We start from the raw sequence: 16,325 nt of genomic DNA, 5'->3' as shown, positions 1-16,325 counted from the left end.
GCAGAGAGCCCCGGAGCGGCCGCGCGGCGCCGGCCCCGCAGCCCGGCTCTGAGCCGCCCGCCCGGCCCGGCCCGCCCCGCCGCGCCCCGCCGCCCTCAATGAGGTTCTTCCGACTCACCTTCAAGTGCTTCGTGGATTGCTTCTGAGCCCCCCTCGGCCACGGAGCCGCCCCCGACCCGCCCCCGCTCCCCGGCCCCCCGCGACATGCCCCCCGTCCCCACCGACACGGCCGCCCCGCAGCCGCCCGACGCCCCGCGACGCGACGCTGCTGCCGCTGCCGCCGCCACTGCCGCGGCCGCCGCGGCCCCCACGGGCTCCGGTAAGCGGGGAGCGCCGGGGAGGAATGAGCTTGGGGAGGGGGAGAGAGGGGGGCCCACGGCCACGCGCGACCGCGGCGCGCCCCCTCCCGCCGCCGCGGGGTGAGTCACCGCTCTGCATTGTGACGTCACGCGCCGGCCTGACATCTGACGTCACGCCCATACGCGCGGAGAGGGGCGCGCGGGGGGGGGAAGTGCTTCCCCCCCCCGCCACCCCCACGGGCGCGCGTGACGGCGGCGTGGGTATCCCCCCACACCTCCCCGGTCTCAGCAGAGGGCCCCGGCGGGGCGGAGGGCGCCGAGCCCCCCGCGGCGGGCGAGGAGCGGACGGTGACGGCACCGCTGGTGCGACCCCCCGGTCCCCCCAAAGAGGCCGCCCCCGAACGGGAGACATGGACCCGGCAGATGGATTTCATCATGTCCTGCGTGGGCTTCGCCGTGGGGCTGGGCAACGTCTGGCGCTTCCCCTACCTGTGCTACAAGAACGGCGGAGGTGAGCCCCGTGCTCGCCCCACGCCGCGGAGGTGCGCCCCGGGGCGCGGGGGGGCACCCCCTTCCCCCCGCGGAGTGTATGCGTGGGGGTCACCCCACGCTGGGCCGGCTCGCCCTGCGCCTCCGAGGGGCTCGCGGGCCACCCCGCGGGTGTTCAGTGTCACTCACGGGGCGGGGGGCCGTGGGAGCCCCCCACCACCTGCCCGTGCTGACCTACATCGCTGCGAGGGGAGGGCGCGGAGGCGCCTTCGCCATTCGCTGCGCCCGGGCGGGCGGCGCGGGGAAGGGGGGGAGCGAGAGGGGGGGCCGGGGGGGAGGCGGCGGCTGAGCCGGCCCCCTGCCCCCGGCCCCAGGCGTCTTCCTCATCCCCTACCTGCTCATCGTCTTCGTGGGCGGCATCCCCATCTTCTTCTTGGAGGTGGCTCTGGGGCAGTTCATGAAGCAGGGGGGCATCGCCGCCTGGAACATCGCCCCCCTCTTCACGGGTAACGCCGCACCCGCCCGCGCCCTGCCCGTGCCCTGCCTGCACCCTGCCCGCGGCCCCTGCACCCTGCCCAGGGCCCCCGGCACCCTGACTGTGTCTCAACTGCCCGTAGCCTGCTGGGGCCGGCAGCACTCTGCCTACGCCCTGCCTGCTCCCCTGCACCTTGCCCGCGTCCCACTGCCGCCCTGCACCCCAGCTAAGGGTGGCAGCTGCCTGCACCTGTGCCCCATGGCACTCTGCAGTGCCCTGCCCGCCTTGCTGCCCCTGTGGCTCCCTGCCTGCACGCTGCTGGATCCCGGGGCCTGCCGGGTCCCCACCTCAGCAGTATCCTGCCGGCTCTCCCCTGGTCCTGTGCCATGCTGCCAGCTGTCCCCACCCCATCCCGTCCCGCCCAGGCTTGCCAGCTCCCCCTGTCCTGTTCCCGCCAGCTCCCTGCTGTCCTGCCCGGGGCTGCCAGCTCCCCCTGTCCTGTCCCCCATCAGCTCTCCTCTGTCCTTCCCCATCCCTGCCAGCACCCCGCATCCCACCCCATGCTGGGTGCCAGGTGCCCACAGCTGCCTGCGGGCTCCGATCTCCCCGTGCTGCAGGTTTAGGCATCGCCTCTATGGTGATCGTCTTCTTCTGCAACTCCTACTACATCATGATTCTGGTGTGGGGGCTCTTCTACCTGGTGCACTCACTGACGGACACCCTGCCCTGGGCCACCTGTGGCCACTCCTGGAACACGGACCAGTGCACGGAGCTCTTCAACCTGGACCTCTGCTACAATGTCAGCACTAATGCCACTGCCAGCACTTGGACCTCCAACTTCAGCTGCGCCGACATGACCAACAAACGCTCACCTGTCATTGAGTTTTGGGAGTGAGTGTGGGAACCAGGAGGGTGTTGCCTGGGGCCAAGGGTATCGCACCAGTGCTCAGCATGGCCCCACTCTGCAGGAACAAGGTGCTGCGGCTCTCTGGGGGCATTGACGAGCCGGGGGAGATGAACTGGCAGATGATCCTCTGCTTGGTCACCACTTGGGTCGTTGTCTACTTCTGCATCTGGAAGGGTGTAAAGTCGACTGGGAAGGTAACATTGGCAGGGGGAGAACACTCATCAAGGCCACTAGCATGGGGGAACAGGACTGTGTCACACAGCACTGCTGGCTCCGGCCCTCCTGTGCCACAGCCTACAGGGGTGCAAGGCCCCTGTCCCATGTCTGTCCAGGAGGTGCCACCAGTCGCTGGGGGCATTCACAAGCTTTAGTCCAGTTGAGACACCTGTGGCACATGGCAGAGAGCCCTGGCCCCAGGGGTCTCACAGGCACCCACTGCTCTGCAGATTGTCTACTTCACGGCACTCTTCCCATATGTGGTCCTCATCCTGCTGCTGGTCCATGGGGTAACACTGCCTGGCGCACTGGGTGGCATCGTCTACTACCTGAAACCCGACTGGACCAAGCTGGTTGAGGCACAGGTGAGGGCAGTGGGGAGGGCAGGAGGAGGCTGAGTGCTGGACACTCCCCTGACACCCTCATCATCCCCCTACACCCTCCCTCATGCCTCAGGTCTGGATTGATGCCGGCACCCAAGTCTTCTTCTCCTATGCCATCGGGCTGGGCGCCCTGACTGCGCTGGGCAGCTACAATCGCTTCCACAACAATTGCTACAGGTAGGGCTGTGCCAGCTGCACGCAATCCCCCTGCTGTGTGTCCCATTGCCCCCCCTCCCCGACCCCCCGGTGTGAACCCCAGCGCCCCCTGGCAGCTCCTGACCCGCTCTGCCCACAGGGATGCCTACATCCTGGCCGTGATCAACAGCCTCACCAGCTTCTTTGCCGGCTTCGTCGTCTTCTCCGTGCTTGGCTTCATGGCCTCTGAGCAAGGCGTGGACATCTCCAAGGTGGCCGAGTCCGGTGAGTGCCGGTGGCAGATGCCGACTGGCACTGTGTCCCCTGCATCACCCCTTGAGTGGCACCCCTGACCCCGCTCTCCCGCAGGTCCCGGGCTGGCTTTCATCGCCTACCCTAAAGCTGTGACGCTGATGCCCTTGTCCCCGCTGTGGGCCACGCTCTTCTTCATCATGCTCCTTGTGCTGGGGCTGGACAGCCAGGTGTTGTGGTGGGCAGGGAGGGGGAGAGGGAGAGGATGGGTGGCACGCCCCCACTGAGCCCCACTTTCTGCCACAGTTTGTCGGCGTGGAGGGTTTCATCACGGGCATCCTGGACCTGTTCCCCCAGCCAGGGGCTGGCTCGCTGCGCCGTGAGCTCACTGCTGCGCTCTGCTGCATTGTCTGCTGCCTCATTGACCTCTCCATGGTCACACAGGTGGGGAACATGGCAGGGATACTGCCCAGCCAGCCCCACACCAGGCACCTGCACCTGCTCCCAGGGTGTCACCTCTCATGGGGTCCCAGCGTTGGGTGGGAGCTCCCTGGGGCTGCTGCCCTCCCAGCAGTGGAGCTGCCCATGACATGGGGGTCCCTGTGGTGTGGGGGTGCTGTGGGAGCAGGGTGCCCATGGCGGTGCAGGGTGTCCATGCCAGGTGAGGCACCGGTGCTAGCAAGGCTGTACCAGCGCCGGTGTGGAGATGTGCAGGGCAGCTGGCACAGTACCGGTGACATGGGCGCCTTCCCGGCAGGGCGGCATGTACGTGTTCCAGCTCTTTGACAACTACTCGGCCAGTGGGATCACGCTGCTGTGGCAGGCTTTCTGGGAGTGTGTGGTCATTGCCTGGGTCTATGGTGAGGCCAAGGGTACATGGTGGGGGTGGGGACACGAGGGGACACGGGTGCCCCGCAGAGCCCTGCTGACACCCTCCTCCCCGCAGGCGCCGACCGCTTCATGGACGACGTGGCCCGTATGATCGGCTATCGGCCCCTGCCCGTCATGAAGTGGTGCTGGGCTGTGGTGACACCCCTGGTCTGCGTGGTGAGCAAGGAGGGGCACCGTATGTGGAGATGTGCGTGGGGACACGGGTGGGGACACGGGTGTGCCGCTACCCCGGGCTGTGCCGCGGGCACGGAGCGCCCCCCGGCGGCTGCTCTGGGCACACGCGTGTCGGGACCGTGGGGCGCGATCGCACGCCGGGGGCCGCGGGGTGACACGCGTGGGGGGTGGGGACCGCCAGCCCCCTGCCCCGCGGGAGCTCACCCCCACTCCCCACCCAGGGCGTCTTTGTGTTCCACGTGGTGAACTACAAGCCGCTGACCTACAACAAGACGTACGTGTACCCATGGTGGGGGGAAGCCATCGGCTGGGTCCTGGCACTCTCCTCCATGCTCTGCATCCCCTGCACCGTTATCTACAAGCTCCTGCGCTGCAAAGGCTCCTTGCGCGAGGTGAGGGTGGCACAGTGGGGACCCTCCTGCCTCTCTCTCCACCCCAGCCAACCCTGTCCCTCTCTCAGTCCTGTCCCCATCCCAGTCCCAGCCCCATTCAAATCCCAGCACTGTCCACATTTCTGTCTCGGTCCCATCCACAGCCAGATCCCTTCCCTGTCCCCATCACTGCCTCATTCCCATCAAAATTCCATCCCTGTCCCCGTCGCTGTCTCACTCCCAATCTCACCTGAATCCCATCTATGCTTACATCACCATCTCAGTCCTAATCCTCTGTGAATACCATCTCTGTCCCTATCTCTCTTTACTCCCAGCCAAGTCCTGTTCACGTCCCCATCACTGTCTCAATCCTGCCTCCATGCAATCCCTGTCCCTCTCTCAATCCCATTTAATCCCTTTCCCATCCTAGGCTGACCCCCATGCAAGTTCCATTCCTATCCTCATTGCTCTCACTCCCATCAAATTCCTATCCCCGTGGCTGTCTCACTCCCAGCCTCACCCAAACCCTATCCTTGATGACATCACTTCTTAATCCCGTCACTGCCTCATGTCCCTGTGCAATCTCTGTCCCTTTCTCAATCCCATTTCAATCCCCTCCCTGACCCAGTCTGACTTCCATCCCCATCCATACCTGCCCCTTCGCCCATCTCGGTCCCTTCCCTGTGCACTGTGGAGGATTCACTGAGCTGGGTCCAGGCAGTCTCAGTGCTGCCACCCTCGGGTGCTGACACAGCGTCCCCGCAGCGCTGGCAGCTCCTGACCACTCCGATCTGGGGCCAACACCACCTGGAGTACCTGACGCCCGAGGCAGAAGCCAAGCTGCTGGCCCCAGAGCCCCCCAAGGAGAAGGCGACGCTCTTCGAGACTGTGATCTGAGCGTGGGGAGGGTCGCGCTGCTCCCGCCCGCCATAGCAATAATGCCAGCACCGCCTCCCACCCACGCTGCCCCGTGCCCCCCGTGCCACCCCGGCCACCAGCCTCGCTGCAGGGGGGTGAACACAGCGAGGTGGGGGGAGCCGGGGGCCGCGGAGCCAGGGCGGCTGCGGGGCGCGGGAGGGGTCCCCGGCGCAGGGGGAGCGTGGCAGCCCGGGGGGCTGGCAGGGAGGCCGCGGGCCGGGGTAGCGAGTGGGACAGCCCTTCCCTGGCCCCTGCCCGCGGCCCTCACAGCCCCCCATTCACTAACTGCTTCCCGTAGCGTTTGTCTGGTGTAACCCCAACCGCCCCGACATCTGGCAATAAACTGGGAGACCCTGGCAGCCCTGGCACTGCAGGCAGGGGAAGAGGGGCACTGGCAGTGGGCAGCTGGGCGGTGAGATGTGGGGTGGCACTGGCCTTTAGGGGACAAAGGTTTGAGGGGGACAGGGTTCAGGGGTTCAGAGACACCTGGGTTCCTCTCTTGGGGTGACATGGTGGGGACAGGCTGCCGGAGCAGTGGGGTCTCCATCCTCCTCCACCACAGGATGTGGGTGCCCACAGGCTGTACCAAACCCAAGTTCACATGTGGGACTGGAGCACTCCATGCAGCCAGGGCTGGCCCTGCTTATCAGCCCCAAGGGGCAAATTTCGGTCCAGAGGCTTTGAGAGTCCTGACTGTCACCGGGGGTCAGTCAGGATCCAGCTGTACGCCACCGGGAGCTACTTGTGTCGACTTCAGGGCTCCCTGCCCTGTGCCATGGGAACAGCCCTGGGCTGGGGAGGGCTGTGTGGACAAGGGGATGAGGCAGCTCGTGGGCCTGGGCATGTAGCCAGGAGAAGCCAAAGGCTCAATCTGCCCCAGATCCCTTGAGCTGCCTAAGCCCTGTCCCAGTGGGTTGCCAGCCAGCGGGGTGCACGTGCCCTGTGCCTCACACCAGCAGATCCCAGGGAGGCCAGTTCCAGTCTGTGCCATGGGAGCCCACATGGAGCCCCAAGGAAACCACTGGCATGCTGTGTTTGGAGTGGCTGATAGCCATCCCTGTGCCCTGGCTGGGGGTTGGCGTCCTGCCATACCCAGTGTCCCACCTCCAGCAGCACCGTGGCCACCCCAAGGTGTGTGGCTGTCCTGCCCATGAAGGGACAGGGGGAAAAAGTGTCCCCACCTGTCCCAGCCATCCTCGGGCACAGGGCTGGAGCAGCAGTGCCATGTCAGGTGTCCATGTCCAGTGCCTGGGAGCACCATGGTGCCAGAGGCTCTTGTTTCGGGGTGCTGACTCACACCACCACAGTACCCTCTCACCCCGCTGGGGCAAGCCGGCAGTTCCTGCCCCACCGGCAACGCACACCATAATTAGTGCGGGCAGGGCGGAAGCATCACTGATAATTGGTGGTGACTCGTTAGTGCTGGAGTGCCACATGCCCAGGGCTCAGCAGGACTTTCCGGCAGGGCTGGTTGGAGAGACTGACTGGCATCCCAGTGCACCAACAGGAGTGCGGGGCCTGGCTGGCTCCCCAACACCAGAGTAGGGACAGGGTTGGGTGCGGGGTGTGGGGGCGAGCACTGTCATCACCTGCGCTTCGTGCTGCAGCATGCCCCGGTCCCGCCACCACTTCCTAAAAGGCACAGCTTCAGGGTGCTGCTGGCACAGACGGTGAGAGCACTGGGACCAGGCAGAGGTGGGAAAAGGACAGGGGATAAAGGGGTGCCAGGGGTTCCTTTTGCTGGCTGGGCTCTCCCCACGGGTCTCCTGTAGCACCCACGGGACCCCATAGGAGGGGACTCGACCTGCGTTGTGCCCTCGCAGGGCAGGTGCCCACAGCACCATGAACCGGATCACGGTGTATGAGCGTGCCAACTTTGAGGGGCTGAGCCGGGAGTTCACCTGCGATGTGCCTGACTTGCATGAGCTGGATTTTGGGAACTGCATCGCCTCCCTGAAAGTGGTGGGGCAGCCCTGGATCGCCTACACAGATGCCAAGTATGAGGGGGAGCCACATGCCTTTGAGGAGGGCGAGTACCCCTCCGTGGAGCGGCCCAACAGCTTCTCGGCACTGCGCCTCGTTCACCACGACCTGGGGGACCCACAGATCACCCTCTACGAGCACCCCAACTTCCAAGGCGCCTTCAAGGTGGTAACAGAGGAGACCAACTTGGCGTATGGGTACTTCAACGACCGGGTGGCCTCCCACGTGGTGCAGCGAGGAGTCTGGCTGCTTTACCAGAATCCTGGCCGGGGTGGCTGGCACTGCCTGGCATGGCCCGGGGAGCATCTCGCTGACTACAAACTGGAGCTGAACTTCCAGGCTCGGCTGTCCCACCTGCGCCCACTGCGGCCCGGGAGGCCCCTGGTCTCGGCACGTCTTCTTTGGGAGCAGAAGCGGGTGGAGGAGGAGCGTGAGGTGCTAGTGGATGAGATCGAGGGGGTGAATGAGACAGAGTCGGAGCAGGCGCTGGCAGCCAGCAGCAGCCGGGAGTACGGCACCACGCTCTGGCAGAGCTTCCACTTCAGCAATGCCACCAGCCTCAAAGCTGGGCTCTCCTTCACGCTGACTGTGGAAGCCTCCAACATCTTCACAGTGCAGAAAGGGCACAGCGAGTCCAGCACCCGCCGGCAGCGCGTGGAGGTGCAGCTGCCGGCCAAGATTCCCCCACGCACAGCGCTCAGCATCCAGGTCCTGCGGAAGGAGGTGACGCTCTCTGTCCCAGTTCTGCTCACCATCACCCAGAATGAGGCCGTTCGGACGGAGATGGGCGAGTACCGGAGCATATCAGGGACCAACATCAGTGCCCGCTACAGCTTGAAGCCACTGCCAGCCTCAGGCAGGGAGCAGGCAGCCACCGAGGGGACAAAACCAGTGCCTGGCACCAGGATGGAGCTGTAGCTCTGTGCTGGGGCCGGCCAATGGCTCTGTTCCCTCCGTGGTGTGGGACCCCCTTCTGTCCAGTGATTCTGGCTGGCAGGACCTGCCAGTGCCTCCTCCCAGACAGTGTTTCCAATAAACCCCCTTCCCCAACCACTCAGGTCTCTGCTGCTGCTGGGGCCGGGGTGGGAGTGGGATGAGGTGGACACTGGGCTGGGAGTGCACCGGGCTGGGGGGCCACATGGGATTGGGGGGGACACAGGGCTGGGGAGGACATCGGGCTGGAGGGGCACGGGGCTGGAAGTGCCAGGCAATACCAGGCTGGGGGAGCTGGCGGGGCACGGGGAAGAGCTGGGGACACCAGGCTGGAGAGGACATCAGACCGAGGGAGCAGGAGGACACACTGAGCTGGGGCTGCCAAGGGTACACCGGTCTAGGGGAGCGTGGTGACACCGGGTTGAGGGGTGTACCGGGGCAGCTGGGGGGACACGGGAGTAGGAAGCCGAGGGACACTGGGCTGGCGCGGACGGGGGAGCCGGGGACACCGGGCCGGCTTGGCCTCGCACAGACCGGGCTGGGGCAGCCACTGCGATCCCCGCCACGCCCCGGGCCCTTGGGCATGTCCATCGGGGACACCGGCGGTGCAGAACCGGCCGGGCGGGAACACGCCCCGCCCCCAGCCCCGCCCCCCGCCCCGCCCCCCACGTGGCCGCCGCCGCCGGTCTCTTTAAATGATGCAACACCCCGCGCGCTGGGCCCGCCTCCCGCGCGCCTATTGGCCCGGCCGGCCCTGGCTCCCCCCTCCCATTGGTCGGGACCGACCTCCCTCGCTGTCGATTGGCTGAGCGTCGCCCCGCTCCCGGAGCAGGCACCGGCGGAGGCGGCAGCATGGCGGCGGCGGCGGCCATGGCGGCAGAGGACGCGGAGGAGGCGCTGGGGCTGTTCACCGGCATCGGCCTCAGCGAGGCCAAGGCGCGGGAGACGCTGCGCAACGGGGCTCTCAGCGCGCTGCTGCGCCGGGCCGTGCTGCAGGTGCGCCCGCCGCGGGCTCACACCCCCGTTCCCGGTACCCTGATACCCGGTGTAATCCCGGAACCCTGGCACCCCAAGAACCCGTTACCCCAGCACCTCGGTACCTGGTACCCCGGTACCCGGTGTCACCCCCGAGACCCGGCACCCCGATCCCCGGTGTCACCCCGGTATGCCGGTACGCGTCAGTATGCCGGTACACCCCGGAAACCCGCAACCCCGGCACCCCAGTGCCTGACCCCGAGACCCGGCACCCCGATCCCCGGTGTCACCCCGGTACCCCGGTCCCACTGTCATTCCCTGGACCCCCCGGCCCCGCCTCCTCCCAGCCCCGCCGAGCGGCCTCGGCCCTTGACATCCTACCCCCGCCCCGCCCCGGTGCCGCCGGTTCTCCGGGGCTAATCCCTGACCCTCCCCCGGGTGGCGGCAGGCTCGGAGCGCTCTGGGCCCGGCGCTGGACAAAGCCACGGGAACGCTACTGTACAACGCGGCCGCCCGCCTCAAGGACCCGAAGCACCTCGGCTTCCTCGTGGGCTACATCGCCCGCAGGGAGATCCTCACGGACCTGCAGCTCAATGGTACCGCCCGGCCCCAGACCCCGCCCGGCCTCGGCGAGGAGGGCTCTGCTCTAACCCCTGCTCTGTCCCCAGCCGCTCTGGAGTACGTGAGGAGCCACCCCCTGGAGCCCCTGGATGCAGCGGACTTTGAGCAAGCCTGTGGCGTGGGGGTCTGCATCACCCCGGAGCAGATCGAGGAGGCGGTGAGTGGGGCTGTGACCCCGCGGAGACAGTGCAGGGGACACTGGACTGGCTCCTAGTGCTGTACTCCTGCCTAGCTTGCTCATCCTGGTGTCCCCATCCTGCTCCCAGGTGGAGGCCGTAATCAGCGAGCACCGAGCGGAGCTGCTGGCAGAGCGCTACCACTTCAACATGGGGCTGCTGATGGGTGAGTGGGAACACTAGGGCAGCACCTGCCTGGTACTGGTGGCTGCCACGTCCCCGTGCCTGCCTGCCAGTGCCACTGCCTGCTCCCCTGGATCCTGTGAGCCAGCCCTTTGCCACGGGCTGCCCCAGTTGCTGTGTTGCTGTGCTGCAGCCCAGCAGGAAGATGTCCTGCCACATCCCCCACTCGGGCAGGGCCGTGGTGCACTGTGATAGGGACAGCCTAGGGGCAAAGGCTGCCTCTGGCCACTGGCTGTGCTGTTCTGCATCAGTGGCTCTGGCTGAAGCTCCCCCAGGCTGGGCCATGCCCCTTGCCCACAGGGTGCCCTGTCCACAGGGGAGGCACGGAACCGGCTGCGGTGGGCAGATGGGAAGACCATCAAGAACGAGGTGGACCTGCAGGTGGGTGCAAGGGCAACAGGTCAGGTGCTGCTTGAGGTCCCCTGGGGGTGCTGGAGGTGCTGTGACTGGTGTGGGACCCACCAGCCTGTTCCCTGGAGGGCCCAGCACTGGGGAAGCTTGCCCTGGGTAGGTGCAGGCAGGGTGAGGGGGGTGGCAGCTGGACAGGACATTTCCAGACCTTGGAACACAGGGAGCCTTTTTGACTCCTGACGGTGTCTCACTTCTCCAGGTGCTGCATTTGCTGGGACCAAAGACAGAAGCTGACCTGGAAAAGAAGCCAAAGGTGAGGAGAAGAGGAGGCTAGGGACTTGGATGTTATTTTCCTGCTAAATGGCCAGGCAGGATCCCATATGGCTGCTTTGGGATCAGCTGCCACCATGGGCATGGGTCTGAGGGAGCACTGGGGACAGCAGGCTGGGCCAGGAGGGGAAGGTGCATGCTAGGGCTGTGCACTCAGGATGCTGTGCTGGTCCCTGCAGGCTGCAAAGGCCCGTCTGGCCCCGGTGGAGAAGCAGAAGGTGGCTGTGGTGGAGAATGGTAAGAGACTGTCCTCCTGTGGGCAGCTTCCTCATCTCCTTAGTTCTTGCTAGGGCCTGTTTCTGAGCTGGGAGCTGCGGTCAGGCCCCTGCTCAGCCCCATCTCCCTGCAGGTGATGTGGGCACAGAGACAAAGTCACTTTTGGAGCAGCTGCGGGGAGAAGCCCTCAAGTTCCACAAGCCAGGTGTGTGTGAGGAGCCACTGCTGTGTGTGGGGCCACTCCCCTAGCTCTGTGCCTGGTCCCAGCTCTCTGTGCTGTGGGGCACTGGCTTGGTCCTGTGTCCTTTTCCCCCAGCTGCTGGGCTGGGCTCAGTTTGGGCAGTGCTGCAGCCCTGAGCAATCTCTGCCTGCAGGAGAGAACTACAAGACTGAGGGCTATGTGGTGACACCCAACACCATGGCCCTGCTGCAGCAGCACCTGGCAATCACAGGCGGGCAGGTGAGGCCACATCCCTCAGCCCAGCGGTGGGTGACACTGCCAGGGTGGCTGGGGGACACACAGCTCACAGGGGGCATGGCCAGGGACATCACCCACATGGCATGGGGGGCTCTGTGGGATTGCCAGGGGCTCATGTCAGTGCCACCACTGTCAGGGAGGGGAAGAATCTCCTGCTGAAGGACAGAGGTGTCCCCTTTCTCCCTGCAGGTACGGACACGGTTCCCTCCTGAGCCCAACGGGATCCTGCACATTGGCCATGCCAAGGCCATCAATTTCAACTTTGGCTATGCCAAGGTAAAAAGCACCAAGCTTTCTTGGCCACTGCCTTCCCTCACTGTTTGGCTGCTGGCCTGGCCCTGTGATCCCTTGGGGAGCAGCTGCTCATCATCCCCTCATCCCTAGGCCAACGGTGGCGTGTGCTTCCTCCGCTACGATGACACCAACCCTGAGAAGGAGGAGGAGAAGTACTTCACGGCCATCCGGGATATGGTGGAGTGGCTGGGTACGGCTCGGGCTGGGGAGGGCAGGATCAAGCCAGGTGCCAGGGACATCTCTGCATGCAGGTCTTGCAGCTGGGCCTTTGGGGTGCTTCCAACCTGCTCCATTTCCCCCATCCCTACAGGCTACCAGCCCTATAAGGTGACCCATGCATCGGATTACTTTGACCAGCTCTACACGTGGGCCCTGGAGCTCATCCGCAGGTGAGCATGTGGGGCAGTAGGGATGTGCCAGCATGGTGTGGATGTCCTGTGCCACAGCTGGGGCTCCTCCTCACCCAGGGGATGGGTTACTTGTGTCTGGTGACAGCGTTTCCCCTCCGTAGGGGTCGGGCTTACGTCTGCCATCAGAAGGTCGAGGAGATCAAGGGCCACAACCCTCCACCCTCACCATGGCGGGACCGGCCCGTGGAGGAGTCGCTTCTGCTCTTTGAGGTATTTCTGACTGGGGCAGGTGCTGCATGTCTGTGGGTCTGGATCTGTGGCTCAGTTGACAGCTTCCCCCTCTCCACAGGACATGCGAAAGGGCAAGTTTGGGGAGGGGGAGGCCACGCTGCGGATGAAGCTGGTGATGGAAGATGGGAAGATGGACCCTGTTGCCTACCGCGTCAAGTTCACTCCACACCACCGCACCGGGGACAAGTGGTAGGGAGGGCCTGCGGTGGGTCTGGATCTCCTGAGAGTGGGGAGGTGTTGGGAGGGGAGGAGCACTGTGCTCTGCCCTGGGCTGACTCAGTCTGCCTTGCAGGTGTATCTACCCCACGTACGATTACACACACTGCCTCTGCGACTCCATCGAGCACATCACACACTCCCTCTGCACCAAAGAGTTCCAGGCCAGGTGAGCACTGTGCATGGCATGGCCCAGGGATGAGCCAGACCTGGGAGCAGCTGGCTGCATCCTGACAGCTGCCAGTATCCGTGGGGCTGAGCGAGGCTGTGCCTGCACCTCCCTTGCAGGCGCTCCTCTTACTTCTGGCTCTGCAACGCGCTGGATGTCTACTGCCCTGTGCAGTGGGAGTACGGGCGCCTGAACCTGCTCTACACCGTCGTCTCCAAGAGGAAGATCATCCGGCTGGTGGAGACGGGTGCTGTGAGGTAGAAGCAGGGTCAGCAGCCAGGATGGGACTCACCCAGGACATGCCTGGTTGTCACACCTGTGTTTTCCCAGGGACTGGGATGACCCGCGGCTCTTCACTCTGACAGCCCTGCGCCGGCGAGGCTTTCCCCCTGAGGCCATCAACAACTTCTGTGCACGGGTAGGTGCCTGGGATGGGGTGGGACAGGGCAGGTGGATGCGTTCCCTGGCCAGCATAGTGATGACAGGCTGTCCCCTCAGGTTGGTGTGACAGTGGCCCAGGCAACAATGGAGCCACACCTGCTGGAGGCGTGTGCACGGGAGGTGCTGAACGAGCAGGCCCCCCGTGCCATGGCTGTCCTGGAGCCCCTCAAGGTCACCATCACCAACTTCCCTGCCCCAAAGGTGAGACTGCCGTGGGCTGGAGTGGGAGTGGGATTCCCCAAGATCAGTGTTCACCCTCTCCTTCTCCCTAGGCACTTGAGGTCCTTGTGCCCAACTTTCCAGCCGATGAGAGCCGGGGTTTTCACAAAGTGCCCTTGCATCCCACCATCTACATTGAGGAGACAGACTTCAGGGAGGTGAGCCAGGCCCACTGGGCCATTCTGCCCTTGCTCCCGGAGCTATGGCTTGTGCAGCAGGAGCCTGGCAGCACTGGAATCGGTACTGGTGCTGCACACACAGATCACAGGCAGGTGTCAAGCACGTGACTGTGACTTCCAAATGTGCCAGCAGCTCTGATGGGCTGCCCTCAACCTGGCTAGGACATGTCCAACCACTGGTGCCCACTCCAGCCTGTGCCCTGGGGAATGTCCCACAGCAGCATGAGAGTTCAAGCAGCCCTGGGATCACTGATCCCTGGGACAGCAGGAGTGGGGATAGGACATGCTGCAGGGGGCACCTGCTGCCCATGCTGAGACCCCTCCTGCAACCATGAACTCTCTCGCAGGAGGCAGACAAGGGCTACAAGCGCCTGGCCCCCGGGCAGCCGGTGGGGCTGCGCCACGCTGGCTACGTCATCGCCGTCCAGAATGTCATCAAGGTGGGTGGCTCGGGGCACTGGTGACATGAGGCTGGGCTGTGGGATGTCATGATGTGGTCATGCTCCAGCAGGGAACGGCAGTGATGGTCATCTTGTGCCAGGCACTGTGGGCACAGTGAGGGCTCAGGCTGCTTGTGTGGCATCTCCCTGCCAGCCCTGTGCCTCATACAGTGGGCAGCAAAGTGGCCTCGAGTTGGAGGGCTGGGGATTCAGCCCCAGGCCTGTCCTGTGGGATGGGGCTGCTGCCTGAGTGTTGCCTGACAGCCCAGCTCATCTCCTCTCCCCCAGGATGTCAGTGGGCGCGTGATTGAGCTGGAGGTGACCTGCACCAAGTCGGACGTGGCAGAAAAGCCCAAAGCCTTCATCCACTGGGTGTCGGAGCCACTGGCGTGTGAAGTGCGGCTCTACGAGCGGCTGTGAGTGCCTGACTGCCCGCAGAGGCAGGGACAAGAGCAGTGCTGCTGGAGCAGCAGCATGGCTGTGCACCAGCAGGCCCTGCCGGGATTTGCCCAGCCCTTTCTGGGGGGAATATTTTTGGCATCAGTGGGGTCCTATGAGTGGCACCATGTCCCCTCGTCTGGCAGCTTTGGGATGAGACACTGTCTCGTGACAGGTTTTTGCACAAAAATCCCGAGGACCCGTCAGAGGTGCCTGGTGGCTTTCTGAGTGACCTCAACCCTGTGAGTAGCGGCAGCAGCTGGGGCTATGGGCCTGGGGTGAGCTGGGGACCTCCTGTGCCCACGTCTGAGGCACCCACCCTACCCCTCCTGGGGCAAGGCCTTGCTGTGTCTCTGGGTGGAAGAGGGGGTAGGGAAAAAAGGGCTGTGGAGGGGGCAGAGGGGTCAGGTTGCTGGCTTAGCTGTCTTCTCCGGCCAGGACTCCCTGCGTGTGGTGCACAATGCCCTGGTCGACAGCTCTGTCCTCTCTGCCCGACCCTTTGAAAAGTTCCAGTTTGAGCGGCTGGGCTACTTCTCTGTGGATCCCGACAGCAAGGAGGGGAAGGTGAGCCCAGGGGCTGGGACAGCGGGGCTTAGAGCCATGGGGCTCAGAACCATGTGGCTCTGAGCAGACCCTCTGTTTCTCCCCAGATGGTGTTCAACCGGACGGTGACGCTGAAGGAGGACCCCGGCAAGGCCTGAGGGAACTGCTGCTGCCACACCACCGTGGTGTTGCTTCCCCGGGGGTCCTTGCACACCCCCAGTGCCACCGTGCCTTGATGCAGCCCCCCGGGGCACCCCACAGCATTGCCTCAATAAACAGAAATCCCAGCCCTGTCTCCACGCTGTCACTGCCTCCTGTTCACCTGCTCGGCCTTGGGGTGCTGGGTTGGGGAGGGTCTCCCCTGTTCCTGGGGCTCGGAGGCTGCTCCCATCTGCCGTGCAGCGCTGGTGTCCCCACGGGAGCTGTAGCTCCCCCACCCGGCACTGGGGGACTGGGGTCGAGGGTGTCGGGGTGGGATGTTGAAGGGTTCCGGGGGGTGCAGGTAGGACAGACCGGGTGCGAGGGGGTGAAGCAGGGGTGCAGGCAGGGTGTGCGCACTGTGTACAAACACCGCCCGAGCGCCCTCCCCCCTTAAGGTGGACTCGAGTGGAGTGGCCCCTGCCCGGCCCCGGACTGGGGGTCAGGGGGGTGCCCCCGCGGGACCGACATGTCCCCCGTCCTTTGAGCCCCGTGCCCGTGCCACTGGCCCTACCGTGGGCGGGGGGAGGCCCTGCCCGGTTCCCCGGGCCACCTTAAGCAGGGCCGGGGCCGGGGAGGCCGCGCCGAGCACATGGGCACGTTAAAGCAGCCCCGGCGCAGCCCCACGGCGCGTGGGATCCTTCATCCTCACGGGGTCCCTTCGCCCCGCGGTACCGCCGAGGGCAGGGGCAGGGCCAGTACCGGCCGCGCGAGCCTCGGCGCGCTCCCCGGGGAGCCCCCACACCGGGGCGTCGCTCCGCACGGGGCGGCGCGGGGGTCTCGCCCCGGGC

The 16,325-nt window shown here is 65.3% G+C and overlaps 3 protein-coding genes across 4 annotated transcripts; all 3 read left to right on the top strand.

The window, feature by feature from the left end:
• Positions 1–21: 21 nt before the first annotated feature.
• SLC6A8 (solute carrier family 6 member 8) lies at positions 22–5,869 on the top strand. 2 transcript variants are annotated; one of them, XM_064667414.1, is made up of 14 exons: positions 22–319; positions 592–810; positions 1,163–1,294; positions 1,881–2,154; positions 2,232–2,364; positions 2,617–2,751; positions 2,843–2,946; positions 3,065–3,189; positions 3,274–3,386; positions 3,463–3,600; positions 3,914–4,016; positions 4,103–4,203; positions 4,443–4,613; positions 5,358–5,869. In XM_064667414.1, the coding sequence occupies exons 1-14, from the start codon at positions 205–207 to the stop codon at positions 5,487–5,489; spliced, it is 1,995 nt and encodes a 664-aa protein (XP_064523484.1). In that variant the 5' UTR covers positions 22–204; the 3' UTR covers positions 5,490–5,869. The 2 variants fall into 2 exon arrangements, with proteins under 2 accessions (XP_064523484.1, XP_064523482.1); XM_064667412.1 differs by having other exon boundaries at positions 589–810.
• Positions 5,870–5,986: 117 nt separating this feature from the next.
• Positions 5,987–8,546, top strand: LOC135420240 (epidermal differentiation-specific protein-like). The gene has a single exon (XM_064667432.1). The coding sequence runs from the start codon at positions 7,353–7,355 to the stop codon at positions 8,409–8,411; it is 1,059 nt and encodes a 352-aa protein (XP_064523502.1). The 5' UTR covers positions 5,987–7,352; the 3' UTR covers positions 8,412–8,546.
• A 704-nt stretch (positions 8,547–9,250) lies between these two features.
• On the top strand, positions 9,251–15,631 carry QARS1 (glutaminyl-tRNA synthetase 1). Its single transcript, XM_064667363.1, has 24 exons — positions 9,251–9,422; positions 9,850–9,997; positions 10,070–10,179; positions 10,289–10,364; positions 10,698–10,762; positions 10,992–11,045; positions 11,242–11,299; positions 11,412–11,483; positions 11,653–11,738; positions 11,946–12,032; positions 12,141–12,240; positions 12,361–12,439; positions 12,562–12,670; positions 12,750–12,880; positions 12,984–13,076; positions 13,196–13,333; positions 13,407–13,494; positions 13,575–13,718; positions 13,790–13,894; positions 14,263–14,355; positions 14,644–14,771; positions 14,969–15,035; positions 15,232–15,357; positions 15,444–15,631. Exons 1-24 carry the CDS (start codon positions 9,279–9,281, stop codon positions 15,492–15,494), a joined length of 2,352 nt encoding a protein of 783 aa, XP_064523433.1. The 5' UTR covers positions 9,251–9,278; the 3' UTR covers positions 15,495–15,631.
• The last annotated feature ends 694 nt before the right edge of the window (positions 15,632–16,325 follow it).

The sequence above is a fragment of the Pseudopipra pipra genome, chromosome 11 (assembly GCF_036250125.1).
Source record: "Pseudopipra pipra isolate bDixPip1 chromosome 11, bDixPip1.hap1, whole genome shotgun sequence".
Classification (NCBI taxonomy): domain Eukaryota; kingdom Metazoa; phylum Chordata; class Aves; order Passeriformes; family Pipridae; genus Pseudopipra; species Pseudopipra pipra.
This window is presented reverse-complemented; position numbering and strand designations above follow the sequence as displayed.